This window comes from Schistocerca americana, chromosome 3 (assembly GCF_021461395.2).
Source record: "Schistocerca americana isolate TAMUIC-IGC-003095 chromosome 3, iqSchAmer2.1, whole genome shotgun sequence".
Classification (NCBI taxonomy): Eukaryota; Metazoa; Arthropoda; class Insecta; order Orthoptera; family Acrididae; genus Schistocerca; species Schistocerca americana.
The window spans coordinates 609,481,782-609,506,134 of record NC_060121.1 but is presented as its reverse complement, the minus strand read 5'-3'; the positions used below and the strand labels follow the sequence as shown (position 1 = coordinate 609,506,134).

Below are 24,353 nucleotides of genomic sequence, written 5' to 3'. Positions count from 1 at the left end.
TTCGTCCGCCATAGTGTAGATTTGCCGATCCTGAACCACCAGATGATTTAAATTCTATTCCATCAGAAGTATTTCCTGATGTACAATCTGATTTAGATGAACCAGATGATGGTGAATTCCACTGTAATACAGAAAGTCTAGAGCCCAAATTGTTTACTAAGATTGAGCTTAACGATTTGGTTAGGGATCTGGCCTTAGCGAAAGAAAAAGCTGAATTGCTTGGCTGTAAATTAAAAGAAAATAACTTATTTGCAGTTGGAAGCAGCAAATACACGTATAGAAAGAGAGAGCAACAATTTTTCAAGTTTTTCCACAAGAAGGTGATTTAGTGTACTGCTCAGACAGTCCTAGTCTGATGAATGAGTTTGGTACTGAATGCAAAAAGGAAGACCTGAGGCTGTTTATTGATTTATCCAAAAGTAGTGATGGAAAAACGCTACCGAGGATGCTGGAACACCATGATGAGGGACTAGTGTTGGTCACTTCACCGAGAAGTTCAGCAAGCGACTCATCATAAAAAAAGCTTCACAAGAAGCTTCAAAGAAAAGAGAGAAAGAAAATACAAACTAATTATAGCTTACAAATGAAACCTCTATAAACACATATAATTGTTTTAAGTAACTTACTGTAAATACAAACCATGGTCATGTTGTAATAAAGCGTTTCATTAATTTCACAGTTTATCGTATGGCACAAGATTTTTATAATATATAGCAAAAGCATATTGCTCGAAAACTATGGGTGATACAATAAAATTAAGGCTAGATTTGGATTCAGCTCATAAAAACCTACGAAGATCAGCTATCAAAGTAAAGAAAGTTTTCAAAAAAATTTTTTTCTTTGGCAAGTGTTATTTGGGTACAAATGACAGCTCCGAGAATGCACTGCCATTTAACACTTGTGAACGCGGTACTACAATCTGTATATGTGCTTATCGGTACCCGGTGACTTTTGTCACATCACTGTATAGTTATTAATTACACTCAATGAGAGAAATACATACATTTGTGAATAAACAATAATAATAATAGCAAATCAATATTTAGCTGCTTGGCACAAAAGTGTTTTTGTTACAACGTCTATTATGTATAGGATTGGTGCTACAAATTGATTAGCTGGTAGAGGACGTGACTGATGGCGACATGCGTTCTATTTTGCTTGCAGAAGATAAACCAGGCGCTTGATCTTGGGACACGCAAGGTGGCGCAGCTGGACCGCCTGAACGTGGCCAAGAACCGCGCCTTCGGCATCGGCGTGCCCTGCGGCCCCTGCTCGGTAGGCTCCTCGGGCAGCGGCGGCGGCGCGGGGGCGGGCGCCGGCCTCTCCGCCTCCTTCGGCACCGGCCTCTTCGGATAACTCTGCCTTTCTCTCCCACTCTTCTCCTCACTGTCAGCGATTCCTCTAAGATCCGTCTCGCGACTCACTGTCCGTTGTCAGCACATTCAGCTGTATCCTGTTACATCTACCACTCTGCTCTTTTTCTCAACATGGCGAATCCTGATACATGCTCTTGTTGGTTTTTAGTGCACTCTGCCTAGCAGTAGCAATAGCTCGAATACATTTCAGGAAGCGTGACAGCAGTTTTGAGCACGACAGTCACGGTCACATTTGGTGACGGACCTGATCAAGCCTCATGATGTTCACACCGCCACTTTCTATGTTCAGGAGCTAATGCAACATACCAGGCACACAGCAACGTGTCATAACAGAAACGAATACTAACAAAAAACAATGTTATTTTACCCATTATCTTGTTAAATTCTGCGGCGTTAAGGATTTTTGGCAGAAAACGCTACCATCCATAATTACTTTTGAAAGATCATTTCATGCCATTACTGGTTTCGGGATATCATGCCCATCTTAAGGTGACTAATTTTTACACTTCCAGTGAGGTATTCGTCAAATCCACGTCAGTAGCGCCTGCCCTGCATAACAACATTTGCAGATTTAAAACTGCTTTATATTGATAAAGATAGCAAAAACATGCTAAAGTGCCAGCATTGGATGGGATATTGAGAGAGTAATACACTTATATACTTAACAGTCGACGGTCTCTCGCCTTACTTTGGTCATTATGCCTTTTTAGGATGGCAGAACGAGTGTTACAGTGCACAGTGCATGTCCATCAAACTAACACTTCTTAATATTCCTCATACATACACGGTGAGGAGGCAGGAGGGAAGGTACATGCTTCGAGGGGTGACAGTATTAGCGATTATGGCCTATTATGAATGGTTTCCAAGACAGCACACATTTAACATACGTACGTTTTTTCTGGAATAACTCGAAAACTACGCCCTCCAGCGAGATCGTGCCACAGTACAGAATGAAACTACATTAAATATCATACAAAAAAGGTCCTATTCCTTTATTCTAAAACTAATGGTTTGCGCGAAGAGTGCACGGGAATACTGCAAATCTCTTTCGACGCGCATAACGCTGTAGCTTAGTTTCTGTAGGACTTTTGGAGGTAGGTTCCCAAACTGATAGACCAGAAGTGTGCGGTATCAAATTGTGCGTCTTAATTTCCTCTACACTGCTGTTGTACGTTGTAAACAGTGGCAGTATGTGCATAGTAAAGAAAATAAATAATAGCGTACATTAAATATATACTATTTCGGGAACCATTCGGAATAGTACTTATGAACTTTTTGTTCAGAATCAATGAACTGTCACCCCTCAAAGCATGTGCCTGTTCTCCTGACACACCTTGTATAGGCCTTTGAACATAGAAATGATAGCCCTAAATCAGTAATGGCATAAAATAAGGCCTTCTAAAAGTATTCGTTGTTGTTTGCCTTCTTCTCGAACATTTCACACCAACAGAAAATCTTGATTTGAATATTTATGTCAGTAATCGTACTAAATCAACTGTGCACGGTATAGTCCTAGATGGTGAACAGCTAGTAGTCTGAATAAATCTGTTACCGATTATAGCACTTCAGTAATTAGAAAGATGGTCTGTTGTAAGTCTCTTCATTTTTTATACAAAAGAGTAAATTGATAAGGCGTATTTCGTTTGACACTGAGCTCCATATATTTTTCCCTTAGCAAAAGAAGCAAGAGGAGCAGAAAAAGCCTTTAAATATCAGGAGTCTCGAGACGATCAAGAAGAACTTGTTGGCCCTTTTACGCAAACAGTAAATTCACAAATACATGGGCAGCGGTGGTCTAAAGTACGTTCTAGGTCCACAGCACACAAAAAAAGACTGTAAAAGGGCTATATGATTTCTTCTCAAATATGTCTCTCTTATTCATACTTCTTGCATAGTCTTGTAAAATCATGACTATCATGTCCTGTCACTGATTCCTATCAATCTTGCCTATTGAATAAGTTAGTACTATTCTCCCTTCAAAAACCATCAGTCATAATCACTCAGCAATACATTTTTATGAAGAAACTTTTTTGTATTCAACAAAGATCAAAATATATGCCTTAGAATAAGACATTTTGTACCATGTTGTAATAAGACTGTACTGAAGCTCGTATTTATTTAAGAATAAAATTGTGAAATGAGAATCACTATTATGTTGTGCCAACTAACCCGTAAGGAATGTATTTGTCCTCCAGTAATGCAAACATAAAACCTGCTCCTATATATTTTGTATCCGTCCTTACGTGAAACACGAAACTTAAAATACCGCAGGTCTGTCTTAGAATATCTTGGCACGCGCAGTTTCTTCTTACGGAAAGTTGTTGCAAAAGGGAAACGTTAAGTTTCAAGTAGCCCTCTTTTCTTCTTCCTATACCTGTCCCAGTCAATTAGATATTTAAAAACACGATAATCTTTTCACTTTGTTTTTGTAAATCCTTCACTGATTTCCTTCTCCAAACTTAAAACAATCCCAGCTAGTGCTCCGTTTCTAATGACTTCGTTGTCGACGGATAGTTAAACCCTAATCTTCAGGCCGGCCGGTGTGGCAGAGCCGTTCTAGGCACTTCAGTCTGGAACCGCACGACCGCTTCGGTCGCAGGTTAGAATCTTACCTCGGGCATGGATGCGTGTAATGTCGTTAGGTTAGTTAAGTTTAAGTAGTTCTAACTTCTAGGGGACTGATGACCACAGATGTTAAGTCCCATATTGTTCAAAGCCCCTTCTTCTGCAGATTGGAACTAAAACTGAGTCTTGAAACAATATGTTACATTTATCATCATACGATGTCGTCACTTTCTAAACATGATTATCAATATAACTTTATTTAATTAAGTTCATTTTTATCCTATTTAGCAAACAGATAAAAATCGTAAAAGAATCAAAATACCTCACAAAATACGAAACGCGAAGAAAGATATTAGAGAGTTAATCGACGAATTTAGTCCGTAGAGATGAGAACTAATCATATCACGGTTACGCGATATATTGACACCCGAAATAATGATTCTAATTTGCGTTTCTAGAGTTGCAATATTCCAGTTTTCATTTCTGCAGATGTCATTTCACCTTATGGCATCCCACTACGTTTGTTTCAGGATCACAAAATGTAAGCTCGTTACCAGAATAGAACTTTTACTGGTCCAAATAATTTTGTAAGCAAATTCTGTAAGTCTAACGACGTTATTTCAATGTATGTATCTCCTAGCACTTAAACAGTCGTTGTTAAAAAAACGTTTGAGAACGTTGTTTCACTTACGTTGCATTATGCCGTCTATTGTGGTAGATATTGGCAGCATGACATTCATCCTCCGATTATGTCATCTTTATTTTGGGATGCAACACTTAGAAACTTATGTTTTCTACAAAATTGCAAGAATTTTATTTTATTCTCCCCCTTTCTATTCCAAATTTACGCGTATGTCTGTAGTGGATGGTTCTTGGCAGTGGAATAAATTTGTCCAGTAACAATAGAAACGCACTCAGACACTCACGTTACGGAATTTGGTGTACCGCAATAAATCGCAATATTTAAGAAGAGGGATTTCCTGACAGTTACGGGAATTCCTCAGCTATGGCAATATATTTGTGGCCCCAAAGAAGAAAACCCTGTACTTTTAGTACTTTACGGGTAGTTATTTAATAACTGATATCACGCACATACCTTTCAGTCGGTTTCTGAAGCAATATGGCACGCTTTTTTTCTATTTTTAAAAGGAATATAGCAAGACTTATCGACCTTTCATAACAGTTAGCCGCAGCAGCTTTGTTTTATTGAAACGGTGTAAGCAATTTATTTTTTGGTGGCACCCGCAAAGCTTATTCTCTTCGTATTTGTTGGTCCTAAAATAATTTTACACGAATGCAAAATGTGGATCCGAAAGGTGAAGAGGATAGATCGTTCCATTTCAGTTGCTGCCTAGGCATAAGAAAATTATTATCTGGCTTCGCCATAAAAAATATCTGCTCACCATGCAGCCGTTTATGAGCAGTACTGTATACAGGCGCAATTAGCTATTGCTAGTTGCACATACAGATGTGATGAAGAAATTTTAGGTTAAAAATGTCAATGATATACAGAGTGGTGATTATTAAACATCCAGTGTTTGGGAGGGCCCCCACTAAAACTGAGTAATCGTAGAATAGTGAAACTTTGTGGAAACATTTTTAAGGACATGCAGAAGAGAAATAACGAATAAACTATTGAAAGAAACACATTATAATCTCCACATGAGAGGCTAAAATTTATTATTTGCGTACTATGTTTACGATACAGATTACGAACGTCACTCAGTGTGACAACTATCCGCATCCACGACAGTCTGGATCAGCACTCGAGATTGCTCTACTGGAGGCAGAAATGTCTCAGACGGGATGCTGGCTACACCCCTCACTATGTTCATCTTCTTTTTGAAGACTGCACATTGTCTCCAGCATTCCCAGCCATAGAAACAGTAACTTCTTCGACGATCTGTGGCGGAATGGGCCTTTGGCTTCTCCCTAGAGCAATTTCCAATTCACCAGTTAATGCGAACTTCGAATCATGTTCTTGAAGTGCAGAAATATCGCCTCTTCATATTGCTTTAATACGTCGATATTCGTGAAGAGCAGAGCAGTATTGTTATTGTTTGGATGAAACAGCTTTGTGGGTGAAGACCTACTGACCTTGTCCAGAACGCTGATGATTGTCTCCAGCTGTAATGCACACTGATACCTGTGTTTCAACCAAGCGCGCCCCACCAGTATCAGCGCCTAACGACAATTCATGACAGTAACGGTGTTAACAACGCAAATCCTGCCGTGCACAGTCTGAACATCATTCCTATAAAGTTGCTTACGCCTACGGTAAATAGATTTCCGTCTATACTGGCTGAAGCAGCGAAAGTTTAATTATAACGACACTGTAGATAGCTGGAATTCATTGAAAAATATAGTAGCTTTCACTGAGTGAACTCACGCTTCATTTTTGCACTAGCGCATCGATTATGCAAATGTATTTGTGGTATTTTTGATACTTGTCCATTATTTTGTTTCCACGCGTTTCAGGCCTAGATCGCTGAAACATTATTCTCAAGGACAGTCCTTACTTGCTTAGTGTCTTGCGGAGTGACAGCTTAATAATCATGATCATCATGATCAACATCATCCACGTCTACTTCAAGCATTAGGCCTCGCAACATATTGGGAGTATATTTCATTATACTCATTTTTACACCTACTACTGAGACTTACGAGTTTCCGAGGCCTCTATGTTGCTATTTGTATGCTCATCTTGTCAAACTTGCATGAGGTATCAGTTCACCTTCATTTTGTCGATAGAACCACTGCATAAATTACTGTAAATTCTAATGCATCTGCCACATGGGGACATTTAGTCGACATCAGAGTGGCTCAAAAGAACAACTATCTATGTATCTACTTTTGTGTTTCATTTACATGATTATATATACAAGCGCAACCACTATACAACTAGTCTTTATATATCTCTCGTAGGTACACTGAAGACGCTCAATGGTATACCATCCTCCACTAGAAGGTCACTCAGCACCAACACTCAAGTTGTACAGGCAGGATGCAGGTTAACTTCATTTGTTTGCTTACTGTAGCTACAATGTAGAATTCCTTTCCAAGATTAGCTGCAATTTCAGTAACATTCATGATTCGGAAAATTTACTTTCCTCTTAAAGCTTTCCCTCACTCAGAAACCAGTTTCTTGTGCCTACTTTGATGTAAGCTTCAGATTATTCCCAACAAATTACAGTCCATATAAAACGTAAGTCTTGCTTTATTTCCTGTTGCTGAAATATAACTGTCAACTCACAACCATTAATTGCACCTTCAGGGGCGTATTTTTAACACAACTGCTATACATTTTATTAAACACCCTTACATAAGTGGACAAGTATGGGCAAAGAAACTATTAGTAGTCTATTCAGAGAAACCATTCACTATTGTCTGGAGCGATGTGAAGACACCAAGGAGCTTAAATTTGGATATCCGGTCAGGGATTTGAACGCCAGTGTTTCAGAATGCCAGTTCAGCAACAGTGAGAGAAATGTCGCACATCACAGCGTCATAGTAAATAACCCATTTACACACTTCGTGGCAATAAAAAGTATTCAGTGTGAGTTTCATATTTAATAGATTCTTGTACCTTATAACGCTTTTGGTACCGGTAAATGAGTGGTAATTCTCAATCATACTGTAGGTGGTTTGTATTAAGCGTAAGGCACTGCGTTTTCACGTGATAAATGTGGTGTCACCGCCAGACACCACACTTGCTAGGTGGTAGCCTTTAAATCGGCCGCGGACCGTTAGTATACGGCGGACCCGCGTGTCGCCACTGTCAGTAATTGCAGACCGAGCGCCGCCACACGGCAGGTCTAGAGAGACTTACTAGCACTCGCCCCAGTTGTACAGCCGACTTTGCAAGGAACGGTTCGCTGACATATACGCTCTCATTTACCGAGACGATAGTTAGCATAGCCTTCAGCTACATTTGCTACGACCTAGCAAGGCGCCGTATTCAATTGATATTGAGATTCTATTAATGTATCATCAAGAGCGATGTTCTACAAATGTGGATTAAAGTTAAGTATTCCAGAAGCTACGTACTTTTCTTTATAGCATTCATTACGTATCCTGTTTCAGACCTCACGCCAGCCTGCGTGAGTTTAAGCGCGTGCCTTTCGGCTTCCTCTCATTGTGTCTAGGCTGTCTTGCCTAGACACAACAATAAAAATGTCATAACTACAATTACTTCAGTGTAGGGCAATGATTTAGTCTACCGTACCTGGTTTTTAGAAGAAGTTGTTCTACAGCATGACGTAAAAAAAAAAACTTGAGAATCAGCTGTCTTAGAATGTGTGGTAGAAATATTACAGTTTCAAGTCATTTGAAATTTAGCATTACGTATATTTGTTTATCTGATATTGTCCACATGCTCACTGAGAATCTACGGAGCCAATAATATATCCAATTCTTATTACTCATTTCCAGAATCAGCCATAGGCTCTACAATTGCTCACAAACAAAAACGAGAAACTGGCATATGTCATGATACTCTCTGTTCCCCTAAAAAGGCTAGCTTTTGGTCTTCTAAGGAGAAATATTGTGCTATTCCCGTTCCCAAATTTTACGAATTTGTGGATTTCTTCTCATTTGAATCCCGAGTTAAGGTCTCTTTTGCTTGATAGTTGCGATATGGTCCACAGATTCATTCAACTGTACCCAACCTCACCGTACCTTCCCATCTCCTCCAGCCCATATGTCCAGCTCGAACAAAAAGCACAGTTGCGCCATTGTAAATAATGTTTTGGCGTATATGAAAGGGTTTCATACCCTACTTACCTCTAACAGAGGTGCCGTGGTGTCGGAAGAGAAATTTGGCTTCTGAGGAGCCTGTTGAATGGCATGTCGTCTCCGAAGCTTAGTGAAACGATGATAACTATTCGGGTACAAATTATTGGATTATCACTATACATTGGTGGCAAAATAAACGAGACGAGACAGATCTACTCACATAGAGCTTGACATCAGAATAACATCACTTAACAAACAGGTATTTTCAGCCGTACAAGCAACGTTATGTATTGGACAAGGGTGTAAGGACCTAATCGTCACACCTACGACTACAGTCATCGTAATTCTGTCTCATATAAGAACACTACGAAAAACTGATGAAATTACGTTTGCCGTATTTTCTACAAAAAGACCAAAGGAATACAAAGGATCTGATCCAGCAGCAGGCTAACGTGAAATAATAACAAAAAAAACTGGTTTCCTGGATACTGTGACGTGTGATGTAACAGGGCGCCGCTGACCAAATGACTTCGGTAACCTTCTTACTTTTCGTGATACAAATTTGACTATGGCAGCATGAAAATTGATATTAAAAAATTGTCGCTATTTTATGAATTTTTCAAGTTATGAGGCAATGAGGTCATTGGAACTTCCTGACATTAAAGCTGTGTGTCAGACCGGAATTCGAAGCAAAGATCTGCCTTCCGCGAGCAATCTTTATCCATTGAGCTATGAAGTCACCACCTATGACCAGCTCATAACAGCAGTTCTCCCAGTACCTCTACCATACTCTCCGAACTTCGTAGGTTTTTCCCTGGATAACTAGGTGGATTAGCATTCTTGTAAGAAAGGATACCATAAGGAAATTACTTTGCTACAGAGGGAGCTTTGTTTCCAAGAATGAAGCTGTGAGCTCGGATTGGGAGTTTTGCTTTTACAACGCAGTTGGTAAGGTGACTGGACATGGAAGGCACGATTCCTGGTTAGAGAGCTGATCCAGAGCAGAAGTTTAATATGCCATGAGGGATTGGAAAAGCAAACATTCTAATTTTTGAAATACATATATTTGTAATTCTGCGAATGCATTTAGGTAAAAGGTCAGGGTTAGTTTTTCTGGCACAGAGTGCATACTCCCAAACAAAATACCAAAAATTAAATCCGTATGTGAGTTACAGTCTGCTGCAAAATCATGAGACTGACGGGCACAAATCTCCGCTCCACCACCATCATCGTATTTCCGAAGCACAAATGTATTACAAGATGGGAACGAATGGTATTTTGAATTAGGCGTTTAACACTTGTTTTACCACTGTACGTGTAGAACCATAATGAAATTTCCCTTAAAAATGCTACATCAACAATGAGGAACAAATCTTATCAGCGATAAAAAATTTTAGGTCCTTCCGAGTAGGTAAAGTGCAAACAGCTGCAGACTAGATTTCAAAACAAACTGTATGTGAATTTAATCAGACAGTTATTACTTTACAGGTGCGTACATTTTAGTAACAACGATTGCAATAATGAAACGTCTAATTTTCACTTCCTCCACACTAAAATATACGTTCGTATAATCAGAATAAGCTGTAAGTAACGAAGGTAGTCAATGAACTAGATCATAAAAATCTTGATTATAATTACATCCTCCTCCCTGTTGCAGCATTAATCGAGCTACAAGTAGCAAATGCTTCATTTTCTTATTTAAAAAATAATTCGCTTGTTAGACTGTTTGTCAACCCTGGGAAATCTGATTTTAGATACAGTGATTTTGTTACATTCTTCCTTTCTGAAAGTCTCGGTATAAGTTTTTGATCTTCACCCTCGATAGTAATGTTTATTTCCAACTAGTTTTGAGTACCATGCGAACATCTTGAGTGGTATTTGCAATTAGTCTTTTCTTCGACGTTACGTGGGCAGCAGATGTTGAAACCCTATAAGTTATGAAAGGGTATCAATTTGCGTCTTAAGCAAAACGATTATGTAGCTCTTAATACGACACAGAGAATGCAAGGTCCATCAGATACGAATGAGCAGTAATGTAACTGAGCAAATAGCTGCCCACTCTTACAGTAACACTGGTGACCCAGATAGGTAGTGCAGAGAAGTCTTTTACTAGTTTTTATTGATTGTAAGATCTCCACATTGCTGCATCTCCATCTCCTATGTTAACTGCTTGATTGCACAAGTGTGCGGCCATATGGTTATTTAGTAGTGAGTACCGGATATTTCCAGCCAGCGCAACAAATCGTCTATATATCGTATTTACATTTTCTCCTTAATTAACAATGCCTCGATATTTTTCACAGCTCCTATATGTTTGATTCAAGTGTTAATAGAACAACGTAGCTCTGTTAGCATAGCGTGTAACCCTCATAATAGAAAATCAGTGCATTTAGTTTCCCAGCCTGAAAGTTCGCTAAGAGATGAAACAGTTATATAAATGAAAGTACGACTGAAAATACGTGTATAGTAATTATTGAAACTACTATGAAATAAACGTTGATACAACAGAAGTGACACACATCTAGGAATCTGAACTGTTGTTTGTGCCGCATTTCTGCAATATCTCCCTTGTGGCCTGCAACGACGGGTCCACTGTTATGTAAACATGAAATCAATAACCTTCTCAGTTTTATTTTGGTATACAAAGAATTATGCATTTTATTACTTCTATATTTTAGAAACACGCCTTTGGTATCAGCATGCGTGTAATTTAACGTTTGTCACGTAGTCCTATGAAACCATAGTTCATATGTGGAAGTTCCATTTCTCTTAGAAAGACATGGTATTGATATTTGTAGCTCATAAGAAATATTCACAGGATATCTACATAAGGGAACTAAAGCGAAGTTTTTCGTCCAGTGTAGTCATACTAACAGTACCAATACTCTACATAAAGATTTAAAGCCACTTTCCTTGGCGCAGAAAGGTTTCTGCTACTCAGAATGCTCATACAACCATGTGATACTGTCACAAAACCAATTCTTCGTGATGTAGTCCAACCCACGCGTCACATTGGCTTCAATGTTGGCTATGTCGTCAAAACATTGACTCTTGGTTGGTTGGTTGGTTGGTTTTTGGGGAAGGAGACCAGACAGCGAGGTCATCGGTCTCATCGGATTAGGGGCGGATGGGGAAGGAAATCGGCCGTGCCCTTTGAAAGGAACCATCCCGGCATTTGCCTGGAGCGATTTAGGGAAATCACGGAAAACCTAAATCAGGATGGCCGGACGCGGGCTTGAACCGTCGTCCTCCCGAATGCGAGACCAGTGTGCTAACCACTGCGCCACCTCGCTCGGTCATTGACTCTTGATGTGGATTTCTACACTTCGTTATTTGTGGCAGAGTAATATTGAAGACAGCAAGTCTCGTCACCCGTGGTCGGTTTTCCAGAAGTGAACTGTCCACGATTTCCATTTCAGCCAAGCCTTGGTGGCATGCACATCTCACTACTTTTGTTTCGCGAATCAAGGTGTACGCGACAAATTTTTTGCACAAACCTTTCTCTTCTTCAGATCACTCTAAAGAAAGTGTAAAGCACGTGATTTAGAGATGTAACTTCACTGAGATTTGTGGCACAACAATGTTGTCATCCTACATTCGCATGTCCACTACTTACCAATGCCTGCTCACACTGCTCACCACGGGTCGAAGACACACCTGTTGTTTGCAGATGTATGTTCGAGTTGCCACCATAGATACTGCACTGAGGTTGCTTTCAGGCAAGGAAGAGAATCAATCTCGGCACATTTTAGATTGACTAGATATTGAACAATAACTATATCTAATTTAATCAGCTTTCAATTTCGTAGGCCGTGTGCTCGTACAACTCCTTCAAAACAGGCACAGTTACGCACTTCATTTCCGATTGTAAATTTCCAAGTGTCTCCAGATATACGTTGCTTACAGATATAACATGATTCTTTCCTAATTATAGTGAAATCTCCAGTCCACTCGTATATCTCCCTTCTACGCTGTTCGACACCTCCGTTTACGTATTTCATATGTTGATATCTTTATCTGTGGTATCTGTATTGTTTACTTTTTTCCTTCACTTCTAAAGTAAGTAAGTATAATTCAGAATAATCGAAGTCAGTGTCGCTTTCTCAGTTATCCTGATTAAAGACTTGAAAACTCCGCGTTACTGACCACCGGCTGAGTTGACGTGAGTGTTGCGTGTTGCAGGACGGCAGGGGCACCGCTGCTCCGCCGCGCTCCACCACGCCCGACGAGGTTCCCGAGTTTCCCCGCACCCGCGTCAGCCTCATGATTCCAGACGAGCTGTTCGGCGGCAGCTTCAGTCTCATCACCAACATCTCAAAGATTGCCGGCAGCCTCATCACGGTGCGTTAAACCGTTTCTTAATGAGAGGTTACAACGCTAAACTGGATCACAGTCTGTCCACAGTTGTCTCGATTGCAATGGCTAACTTCTAACAGTCTACTCGTTTCAAATGTCAAGAATCATTTTAAAGAAGTATTACTGAAGTAACAGGTCTTACAATTCGTTCATCTGACATCAGTTAGCTAATCAGTTACATAGTTAGTTTTTTATTGTTTCATATATACTGAAAGGCTGAGTCAGCACCTCAACACAATTAATGAGTGGTAAAACTCAAGAAAATTGAAGAGGTTAGAACTATTCATCACAGATCCTGAGCATTAGTACGCATGCTGCAACATGTGTACCTCTTATACTCCATAACACCATGGATCAAAATGGGATTTTTCAGTGGCTCATACGTCGAGATCTGTTGGTGATAGAAAGGTAGGGACAAATATTTTGGATAGCCCTTTGGCTAGGGACTATTTTTACGTTCAAGAGTCCTCCCTCGGGCATGGGTGTGTGTGTTTATCCTTAAGATAATTTAGGTTAAGTAGTGTGTAAGCTTAGGGACTGATGACCTTAGCAGGTTTCACACACATTTTTTATATTCAAGAGAAGAATCATCTTTCTGTAACTATCTTGCAGTAAGGGTCAAAATTTGAACATTTCACACTTCCTCCAGCTAAGGCAAGTGGAGCAAATCGGCTGGTTAGTTTTGCTTTAGATGAGGTCTTCGGTGCCTTAAGGTGCTTATGGTGGCATCATTCGGTTCATGGGCGGTCCCTTCCCACTCACCCCCCCCCCCCAAAAAAAAGCCCAAGAACATTTTTTTTCGGTACCAAAACCGAGCCGCGAATTCCGAGACGGCTATGCACAGCAAATGATTGAAACGTGGCTGAAATTTTTAAGATCACAATCTCGAACAGCTTGGAAAATTTTCTTGATATCTTTATCCGTTTCCGAGATACAGAGGTTCAAAGTTACACTACTATTACACGTGAAACACGCACGTACAGCCCGCATCTCGTGGTCGTGCGGTAGCGTTCTCGCTTCCCACGCCCGGGTTCCCGGGTTCGATTCCCGGCGGGGTCAGGGATTTTCTCTGCCTCGTGATGGCTGGGTGTTGTGTGCTGTCCTTAGGTTAGTTAGGTTTAAGTAGTTCTAAGTTCTAGGGGACTGATGACCATTGATGTTAAGTCCCATAGTGCTGAGAGCCATTTGAACGCACGTACAAGTCAGTGTGAGGAAAAACGTAGGTTCAAAAGCACAGACAAATATGCTGTAAAGTGTCACCGTTATCATCAGATGGGTTCTGCAAACACATTTTTCTGTAGCATATGTAAAATTTTTGTGCGTACAAAATCGGTTCTGACTGTATAATTACACACACCTCAGTTATTACAATTTCATATAAGTAAACTATCAAAATTGGATCGAGCCATAACGTCTTTCAGTCGAGTCATATGCCCTACAAATTTTGGCATACGAAAATACTCGACACGAGACACTGGCAGTGGAGAAAAGACTGAAAATTTAAAAAAAAACACTGGAAGATGGTAGACTGCGGTCGTGATGTAGAAAGCACGAAAGAAACAATGGCAGTGTTAGAGTAAGAGAGGGATACAGTGGCAGTGAGCACGAAAGAGACAATGGCAGTGTTAGAGTAAGAGAGGGATAGAGTGGCAGTGCAACATAGTTGACAGTGACAGAGCAGTACCAGAAAAAGAGTGAAGGAGACAGTGCCAGAAATAAAAAGGAGGACAATGTGGAAGGGGGTGAGAGCCAGTGATAATGAGAGACAGAATCTCTGGCAGTGATAACGAGGATAATAGTGTCAATGAGAAGAGACAGCAGCAGTGAGAGATAGTAGTAGTAAGAGACAGCAAAAGGGAGACGGTGATATTAGTAGGACAGGATGAGGGAGACTGTGGCCCTTCAGGACAGAGGACAGTGTCAGTTAGAGCCACACAAAGAATAACGGCAATGAATTGGACTGAATGAGTGAGTCAGAATAGGCAAGTCGGAGTGGTTGGGTATGGGTGACATGCGATGATGGGTTAGTAGGTGTGAGTGAGTTACAGTTTGGGGAACTTGTGGGAGTGAGAGGTGAGTTGCATGTTAAAAAGACCATAAATTTGTTTGCATGTCAAAATTTTGTGAAAATTTTTAAAGATACTGAGGACTCTAAAATGAGGCAGCTGGCAGCACATTTAAGAGTCAGAGTTTTCTAAAAAAAAAAGTAGGACATCAGAGTTTTTTGTGCTCTGATAAGAGCATTCTTTCGCTGCTGGAATTTTACAATAAGATTTATTGAAATATTACAATTTATCACCGACAGACACCTTGTTATTATTCAGTAATGTACATTTTTTACTACTCCCTACCCTCTGTTATCCAAACAATATTTGACTTATGAGTGTGAAATGTTTAATTAGTATGCTTCAGCTAACTGTACATATTTAGATTTTATCCATCTCTTTATTCTCTTTGAACACTTTATTGACCAGGTTTGTGTTTTTTACGCTTAATTGCTGTTGGTAAATGTAACTTTAGTGTGCCTTTTATCCTATGTTTATGAATGCTTCTGTATGTGACTTGCTGCGGTTCTCCTTGAGATGTACAGGTGGCGAAAATGGACGACATATGACTTTTCGACATGTTACTATTGTAATAAGATGGTGTTTCTGATAATGAGCAGCGCGGTTTAAGTCGTCATGTCACGGACTGCACGGCCCCTCTCACCGGAGGTTCGAGTTCTGCCTCGGGCTTGTGTGTGTGTGTGTTTTCTTAGCATAAGTTAACTTTAAGTTAGTTTAAGTAGTGTGTAAGTCTAGGGACCGATGACCGACGCAGTTTTCTCCCTTAGGAATTCAGACACCTTTGAACGACATCTGATGATGACTCATAAAAGTGGAAAGCGATAAAGTGTTGTAGGTCATTGCAGTGCGATCGAGAGCATTGTGAATACTAACTGTAGACTGTTTTTCCCCTTAGCTGTTGGTAAGTATGACATTTGAAGCTGGCTGCCGTGTTTCAAGACCTCTGGGCACCCTCCTGCTCAAGAGCGCACACTTGGGCTTACCAGCTGCTGAAGCAGTTACTATAGTGTTCTTTTCCACGCATGCATGATGTATGCACGACGCAAGGAAGCGAAAAGGTCGAGCTCGTGGAGAAAAAGAAAACTGCGCATTGGAGCATCTAAAGTCCAAATAGCTTTCTATTGAAAATTTCTGACGGCAGCATATTGCGCGATTTCTTGCTTTTAGCTACTGAGAGATAGTAGAGAAACTGAACAATACTTCGCCAGCTTGAATTGTAGAGTTTTATGATAAAAGATGACATCAATTAAATTTTGTCTTAATTTTTTCATTAGGTTGCGTGAGACGGTGTGAGCCGAAGATCCTTAATCGTAGAGCAAGTCGCTAAACGCTTCACAGAAAGTCAGTCACTGCATAATACTAATCGACAGGGACAACAGACGACTACCACGCCTTGTCAATGACAAATGGCTTCAAACAATGCAGGCATTGTTGCTGTCAGTGAATACAGGTCCATCTCAACCACTTTCCAAGTGAACATTTCTTAAGAAAACTATATGCAATGGACATTTCGAGTCGGATATCTCGCAGAGCGCCATTTTTCATGCTGCTCATCTTCAGTAGACCAAACAATTGAGAAACTGGATATAATCGACTGGAGGAATACAGTGTTGTCCGATGGGTGTCGATTTTACCTCTTTTCAAATGCTGCAAGGCACCCAGTGTGCAGATGACCAGATGATGAGATAACCTGCGCTTTGTGGGGAGTGTAGTTCGGCCGAAGATGGACCTCTGATGTTTTGGTAGCGTTTTAACTACCAGAAAAGCTACTAAAAATAAATTCTGTTGTACAACAGTTAACGAAGTAAAACTAGTTTTTCCTGCTAGTGTTCACTCAGCGCACTTATTATTTGGTTTTGAACATCCATATTAGTAATAAAAAATCCCATTGGGTATTTAGTACATGGACTGCAGAATCTGAATTCTGACACGCTGAAACAGCGACCCGCACGAAGTTCATGACCTTACACCACAGACAGTTTTGAATACTGTTTTCAAGACTACAGGTATTTTTCGTTACTGGACAGCTGACTCAAAACATGTGACGTAAGAAAGCCATAGAGGTTCTGTGTAATCGGCATAACTTCTATATAACACCGTCGTTATTAGCTATATTAAAGACCTACAAATTGTTGTGAACACGTACGGTATCAAAATTGCAGCAATTTCCAAGCAGCGACCTATGTATGGCACACCATATTTCGTTCTCATTTCGTATATTATTTGAAGGCTGCATATGTAGTGGTGACCATCTGGCGAAAGAGGAACACTTAACATGCAGCTTGTCGGAGCAGGTACCCAGAAGCTGTTGATGTCTCTAACGTTTTCTTTCAAAAAAATAATGCAAGACCGCACGTTTCCCAAGCTGTACAGAACTACTGCGATACATAGGGTGTTCGCCTGCCGGTGTGGCCGAGCGGTTCTAGGCGCTACAGTCTGAACCGCGTGACCGCTACGGTCCCAGGTTCGAATCCTGGCTTGGATGTGTGTGATGTCCTTAGGTTAATTAGGTTTAAGTAGTTCTAAGTTATAGGGGACTGATGACCTCAGAAGTCGAGTCCCACAGTGCTCAGAGCCATTTGAACCATTTTTGAACAGAGGGTGTTCGATTGTTGCCTTGTCCAGCACGTTGTCCACAACTGGAAAAATTTGGTCGTGGGTTGCCGAGAGTTTGGCATACGAGCCAGTCGCTACGATGACGATCTCTTGCCATTAAGTTCAACTATCGTGAATGACATTCTCGACTGCGTCATCCAAGCTCAATTAGACGCGAGGCCGTTGCTCCTGCCAGAGGTGGCAGCTCTGTGTACTGAATTTAGTACTTCATGAACTCCCATATCACCTAAAAATCTCGCATTCTCCATGCTACACTGTATACCCATAGTAAGTGAATTTTTGATATTTTGTATTCTTCTTGCTAAAAATTTAATACCTAGCAGTGCAGGTTTTGTGCAGTTGGAGTAGAGAACATAATGAATTCCTAATAGGATAATTTTAATGATGGTACTCATGTTTCTCTTTTATCTACGAAATAAATTACCTTGTTCTAACGGAAAACTTACAATTCAGTACCTAATTCCAAACTAAGTGCATTTTGGCATTATTTTCACGCACAGAGTGTTTTATATGTAACTGTCAAGTTAAATGGTATCAAAAATTTGGACTTACACCTGCAACTTGAGCTCTAATTTCCCTAACGCTTTCACTGTATGAGTAAACCAAATTTAAAGTAAACCTTTGAACTTTCTCTAAATTTCTTTTATCGTTTATTACCGAAATTACGATGAAATTATGGCGATGCTGCCCTGTATCAAGGAACGCGTACCAATCCTGCGAAAGAACCTACATAATTGCAAAAGATGTTTCTCTAATGACGGTCTACAGAAACTTTGCTCTGAGAAAATTAGTAAGACTCATACTCTTACGAAACCAATCTGTCAGCCTGAACTAAAGTACGTGTAAGGGACAAAGTTGAGCTATACTCTAAGGAAACAGCAATTCCATTCAACTGGCAGAATCTATAAAAACGTATATAAGTTCGTTACCTACGTTCATCGAATTTGGTCTAAGGTACTGATGGCAAATTTTTCAGCTGAAGTGATCGTGAGTATAAAACTTATCTGCACTAAGACCTTTGAAGTTGAGCTATACTCTAAGGAAACAGCAATTCCATTCAATTGGCAGAATCTATAAAAACGTATATAAATTCGTTACCTACGTTCATCGAATTTGGTCTAGGGTACTCATGGCAAATTTTTCAGCTGAAGTGATCGGGACTATAAAACTTATCTGCGCTAAGACCTTTGAAGCACCAGTGTACGAACAATTAGTCAGAAAGTAATGCCTACTTCTTTTGTTGTTATTGTGATGTTCAATGCGAAGACTGCTTCAATGCAGTGCAATAGTCTGTTTTTGCATTCCCTTTATCTCTACATATTTTTACTGCAACGTATATCCAGTTGAACCTGCTTGCTTTGTTTAAGCTCTAGACTTTCTCTAAAACTTTTGCATCCCCCACTTTATCACATTAATTATTCCTTGAATCCACAGAATTTGTCGTATGGATGAATCGCTTGTTTAGGACAAATTATACTAACAATTATTTTCTCCGGGCGTCGACTCAATAAAAATCGGGTCTTTAGCATTCTTCTTTAGTGTTTCTAAAGCTTTTTTTCTCTCTTTGCGCATACTGTTTATCATTAATGTTTCGCTTCCGTATAGGACTATGTGACGACTCTCCCTTCTATTAATGCATAAAATAATTATGTGTTTGAACTTGAAAAATGTTGTTAATTGTTTTTTGAATCAACTGCATTTTTTAGCAATGAAGAAACTAGTGTACAGCAGTCAAAATGAGTGAGAAGGAAGATCGCGGAATAAAAATCTCATTACTCGTCTTGTTATAGTAGCTCCTCGACGAAAGCGTGGCTCATTGGAAGAATAATTTTTAAACAAGACGGTATTACACGCGACAATAGAATTAAAGTTCATAAGGTTTTTGCTACTAATGGAAAAACTGTTTGAGACCTTTTTCGTTATAACTATTATTCTCCGTAAATGTTAAGAATGACTCAAGCAGCTAAGAGTCAAAAGGTTAGGTCACTGGAGACTGCTAGTTGCCTATCTCAAGGTATCAGCAATTAACAGTCTACAGGTGCTTGTTTTTTAGTATAGCAGATCATCTTAGTTGAAGTCTACGCCTCTAGGAATACAAGCAGTCAGCCACAAAATTTGTACATCTTTCCTTAAACACATTCAAATACACAAAATTTTGAATTCATTCTTTGGAAACTTAAATATTAACAGGTAATATATACAATTATTTACCTTACATCTCACATTACTTTTTCGTGATTGCATTCGATAGTATATTGGTACATCGCTGCGCCTTGGCTTTTAATATAATAGCTACGATCCCTTAAATTCTCCGTCTAATAATAATGCAGAACAATGGTGGATTCCGTCCTGTTCGCTCACATGCAAACACCGGGACACGTAGAAGAAGACATCGAATAAATGAACATCAAATAAAATAATTGAGGTGCGTAAATCCTATAGGGGTTGTATAAAAACGTACTAACTGTTTCTTAGCTTTGTACACGGGGCTCTGTACACAGATGAATGTTTTAATTAAGTTATGGTTGGATGTTACAATAAAGCAAGACACCAATGTGTCTCGCAAATTTCATCAGAAAGAATCATCTGAATTAAATCTCACGAATAAAGTCATGAAATTAGAAGTCTTCTATACGGTAGTATGCACCAACAATTACGTCTTGTTTCTGCCACCACCGTACATACTAACTAAGGTTGTGTGTATCTCAAGCAAAGTATTTTACATAACAAATGACGTACTCATTTCTAATCCTGTTTGATGTTATTCTAAAGTTTATAACTAACGATTAATGACTTCAAATGGAAATATTAAATAAACACATTTCGAAATGAATCCAAACAATGAGAAATAATGAAGTTATTTGAAAATAACGAATATCATATTATTTATGTTATTAAAACTGTATGAAAGGTGAAGTCATATTAATTCTGAATTTTTTTGTTTTGTATAAAAAAATTTATAAAGTGTATTGGGTAATCCATTTCTTAACTGCATTAAGAGGTTCTATATGTAGCGAAAGACGTTCCATTAGAATTATTAATACTTTCAGAAACGAATTCGTCACACTTAAATTTATATTCATTATTAAGATATTTCTAATTCTCAGAAAATAAATTTCTTGAAATGCCAAGCCTGCATTTTATACCTTCTTTATTTCTGCCATCGTCAATTCCATTTCTACCCAAATAGCACCACTTATTTGCTAGTGTCTAATATGTTAATCTGGATGCGTCAGCATTAAATGATTTAATAATTAAGAATTATTCTTCTGCGCTCCACAACCATTGTTTTACTTCTGTTGACACTTATCTTACAGCATCTCTTCAACTGACAGTTGAACTCGTCTGTCGCCTGAGACTGATCTGCTGTTTCATCGACTAAACATAGTATTGTTGTTTCTCGTACGCCCACAGAACGCAGCAGAGAGGAAGCAGCAGCTTGTGGAAGCCGCCAAGCCATTCGTTGCTGCCAAACTGCGGCTGGACATCAACGCCCCAGTGAGCACGACAGAACCCATCGAGCTTCTGGTGCCACGTGTTGGTCCACCTCTCGGCGGAGAGTCATCAAACGGGGCCGCAAACAACTCCTCTTCCTCCTCAACCTCCTCCTCGTCCTCCTCCTCTTCCTCACCGTCTTCTTCTTCCATGGAAGACGAATCCGCAAACAGAATAGAGCGATCTGGGTAGACCTTCTTCTCATCATCGGCGTTTCCGTTCCTTTTGTTCCTGCTCTCCTTAAATCTGCAGCCGTCTTCAGAAATCTGAAATATTTTCTTTACGTTTTAGATAGCAGTCATGGAAAACTACTGTTTATTAATTTCAGGGTGCAAGTCATACTGAAATAAATGCAAGTTTTTCCCAGATATATATATGGGGGAGAGAGAGAGAGGATACACCATACGTCAGACTACCACTTCAGAAAACTTAACAGTTCATTCACCTATAATATACGTAAAGATTTTACTCACTTTTTGTTAATTTTCACACAAATCCCATCAAAATAGCAGTTATTTCAGTTTCTTATCACAACATAATGGGTGCTAAATGGAAGTTCCTACACAAAAATCTGTAAATGTTGGATTTGAAATGTCCCAGTTAGTATCACTGTTAGAGGTGGTTGGAGAGAAACTTCTGACTGTCCTTTCGGAAAAGTCATCCATGTCATGATCGGAAGGTATGTGAAGAAACTTTTGTGATACTAACTTGCCAGTCAACTAAGAATCAGATTCGATTTTTTGAGCAATCAGAGCAAGTATTTTACTTTAGTCTGGGTGTGGTGACAGATAATACTAAGCGAACTTAAGATATTACGATAAATGATATATTTATGTATGTATATGTTATAGTCTCAAATGTATTATGAATTTTGCAAAAAAAGTTATTGTTAAGTAAAATATAGTCCGTTATTTTTTACCACATTTAGTATTAAGTTGAAAAGTGAGTGCATCGATAAAAGGCATATCATCGTTATGTGACAGAAAAGTTCGTTCATACGATAAAAAGGAATTTAGTTTGTGTCGTTAATAGTTAATGTCCCTGTATCTTGCGAATTTCAGTTGAGCGCAGTGATAAAGCGTATCTGTATATGGGATTGTACATGAATAAGTTTTACATAATTTGTAAATAAAGCTCTATTGTTTTCCAGAATTGTCAACATTCCGGTGAACAGTTTGAGAGACCCATGACAGTTCACTGTGCATTCACATTACATCAACCAAGTGAGTGTTGCAACTATAGGACACTGTATTTGAATTCACAGAGGGCCTGTTTCTGATCCCAAAACTGCCACACATTCAGATTTACTGTGATTTTTCCAAATTACTTTAATAAACATAATGATAGACTAATACCAGTTCCTTAAACTATCTTCCTTATTACAGTTATTTTATCCTTGTGATTTCCACTTTTACTGACAGGAAAGCACTATTTGGATATTTCTATAAATGTCCACAAATGGTCGTCAATAATTGTAGACTTATATTCAAATTGTAAAGCACTGACTAGAAAAATAATCCAAAAACACTGTAATCTTCCTCCATACATCTCTCTACTCGTGGACATTGTTTTCATGTGGAAATACTTCTCGTCTTAAATTAATAAATTTTTATTCTTAGTTTCCTAATTTTTTGAGGAAATACGGTTTTAGTTGTTATGTGATCGTTACACTGGGCGTCTCTGACGGATACTTTTATGTAAGGAAAGGTTTATTCCTTTCCATAACATGACATTGGCTCTGAGGACTATGGGACTTAACATCTGTGGTCATCAGTGCCCTAGGACTTAGAACTACTTAAACCTAACTAACCTAAGGACATCACACAACACCCAGCCATCACGAGGCAGAGAAAATCCCTGACCCTGCCGGGAATCGAACCCGGGAACCCGGGCGTGGGAAGCGAGAACGCTACCGCACGACCACGAGATGCGGGCAACATGACATTCAGTTAACTTTTTTTTTAGACGGTAATTCAGGACTGACTGATATTTGTAGTGTGGCAATCTAGAAGAGGGCAAAATATTAGGACTGACCCATAAGTTAAATTTAAGTCAATAAGAAATCTGTGTATGGTACCCATTTTCTAATTTGCAAAACAGAAGACGAAATTAGCAGCTGCACAATAGTTTGTACCGAAATATCCTATTCTATTCCATATAAGAGTACCGTATGTTACCTTATATGATGATGTCCAAGTATATTCCCATTAGCTAAATGTATACTCGTAATATAATAACGCATATATCAATAGCCGACATTCTTCCACAAAATCACTGTTAAAGCTATAAAAGTTAAACGTTAAATAATAACCATAAAAAGTAATAAATAACTGACACATGTCATCCATGAACCTCTCAATGTTGCAACATATAAAAGATGAATTAAAAAAAATGGTTCAAATGGCTCTGAGCACTATGGGACTCAACTTCTGAGGTCATTAGTCCCCTAGAACTTAGAACTAGTTAAACCTAACTAAGGACATCACACACATCCATGCCCGAGGCAGGATTCGAACCTGCGACCGTAGCGGTCTCGCGTTTCCAGACTGCAGCGCCTAGAACCGCACGGCCACTTCGGCCGGCGATAAATTAAATTAACATATACAGGCAATGGAGCAAAGCTTTGCAGTTGTTTTGGACTTCGCGAGGATCTGGTCTCTCGCCGACCAAATGTAATTTTTCGGTGTTTTTCCCTCAATCACTTTCTTCTCAACAACATGGACCAGTTTAAAAATGACAGTGATATTCATGATTGTAATAAAAGAAGAAAGAAAGACTTACACTAGCCTCTGCTTAACCTATCTCTTACACGGAATGGAGTAAAATATGCTGCTGTGAAACTTTTCGTTAAATTGCCAGATGAAATGATATGTCTGAAAGATAGTAGCAACAGTTTTGAAAATAAACTGAAATCATATCTGCTTGATAATTCTTTCCATACCGTAGATGAATTTTTGAATAGGAATAAATAAATATATAGGTATAATATAAGAATATTGTGCCATTTAAGGAAATGGGGAGGTAATAAAACTTTTAAGCTTAAAAAAAGAAAAAAAAATTTTCATTCATGTATGTATTTCTTATGCACTTGACATGTTACACATTGTATCGGTTACCGTGAGGTTGATCAGTGGAACACGTAACT

At 39.2% G+C, this 24,353-nt stretch overlaps 1 protein-coding gene across 1 annotated transcript in view; it reads left to right on the top strand.

Moving 5' to 3' along the window:
- LOC124606782 overlaps positions 1–22,135 on the top strand; it is a 45,110-nt gene extending 22,975 nt beyond the window's left edge. Inside the window, exons 4-6 of the mRNA XM_047138845.1 lie at positions 1,165–1,275; positions 12,858–13,016; positions 21,128–22,135. Coding sequence (XP_046994801.1) covers positions 1,165–1,275; positions 12,858–13,016; positions 21,128–21,400 — 543 coding nt within the window. The 3' untranslated portion in view covers positions 21,401–22,135. The remainder of the gene's footprint in view (positions 1–1,164; positions 1,276–12,857; positions 13,017–21,127) is intronic.
- Positions 22,136–24,353: the final 2,218 nt, after the last annotated feature.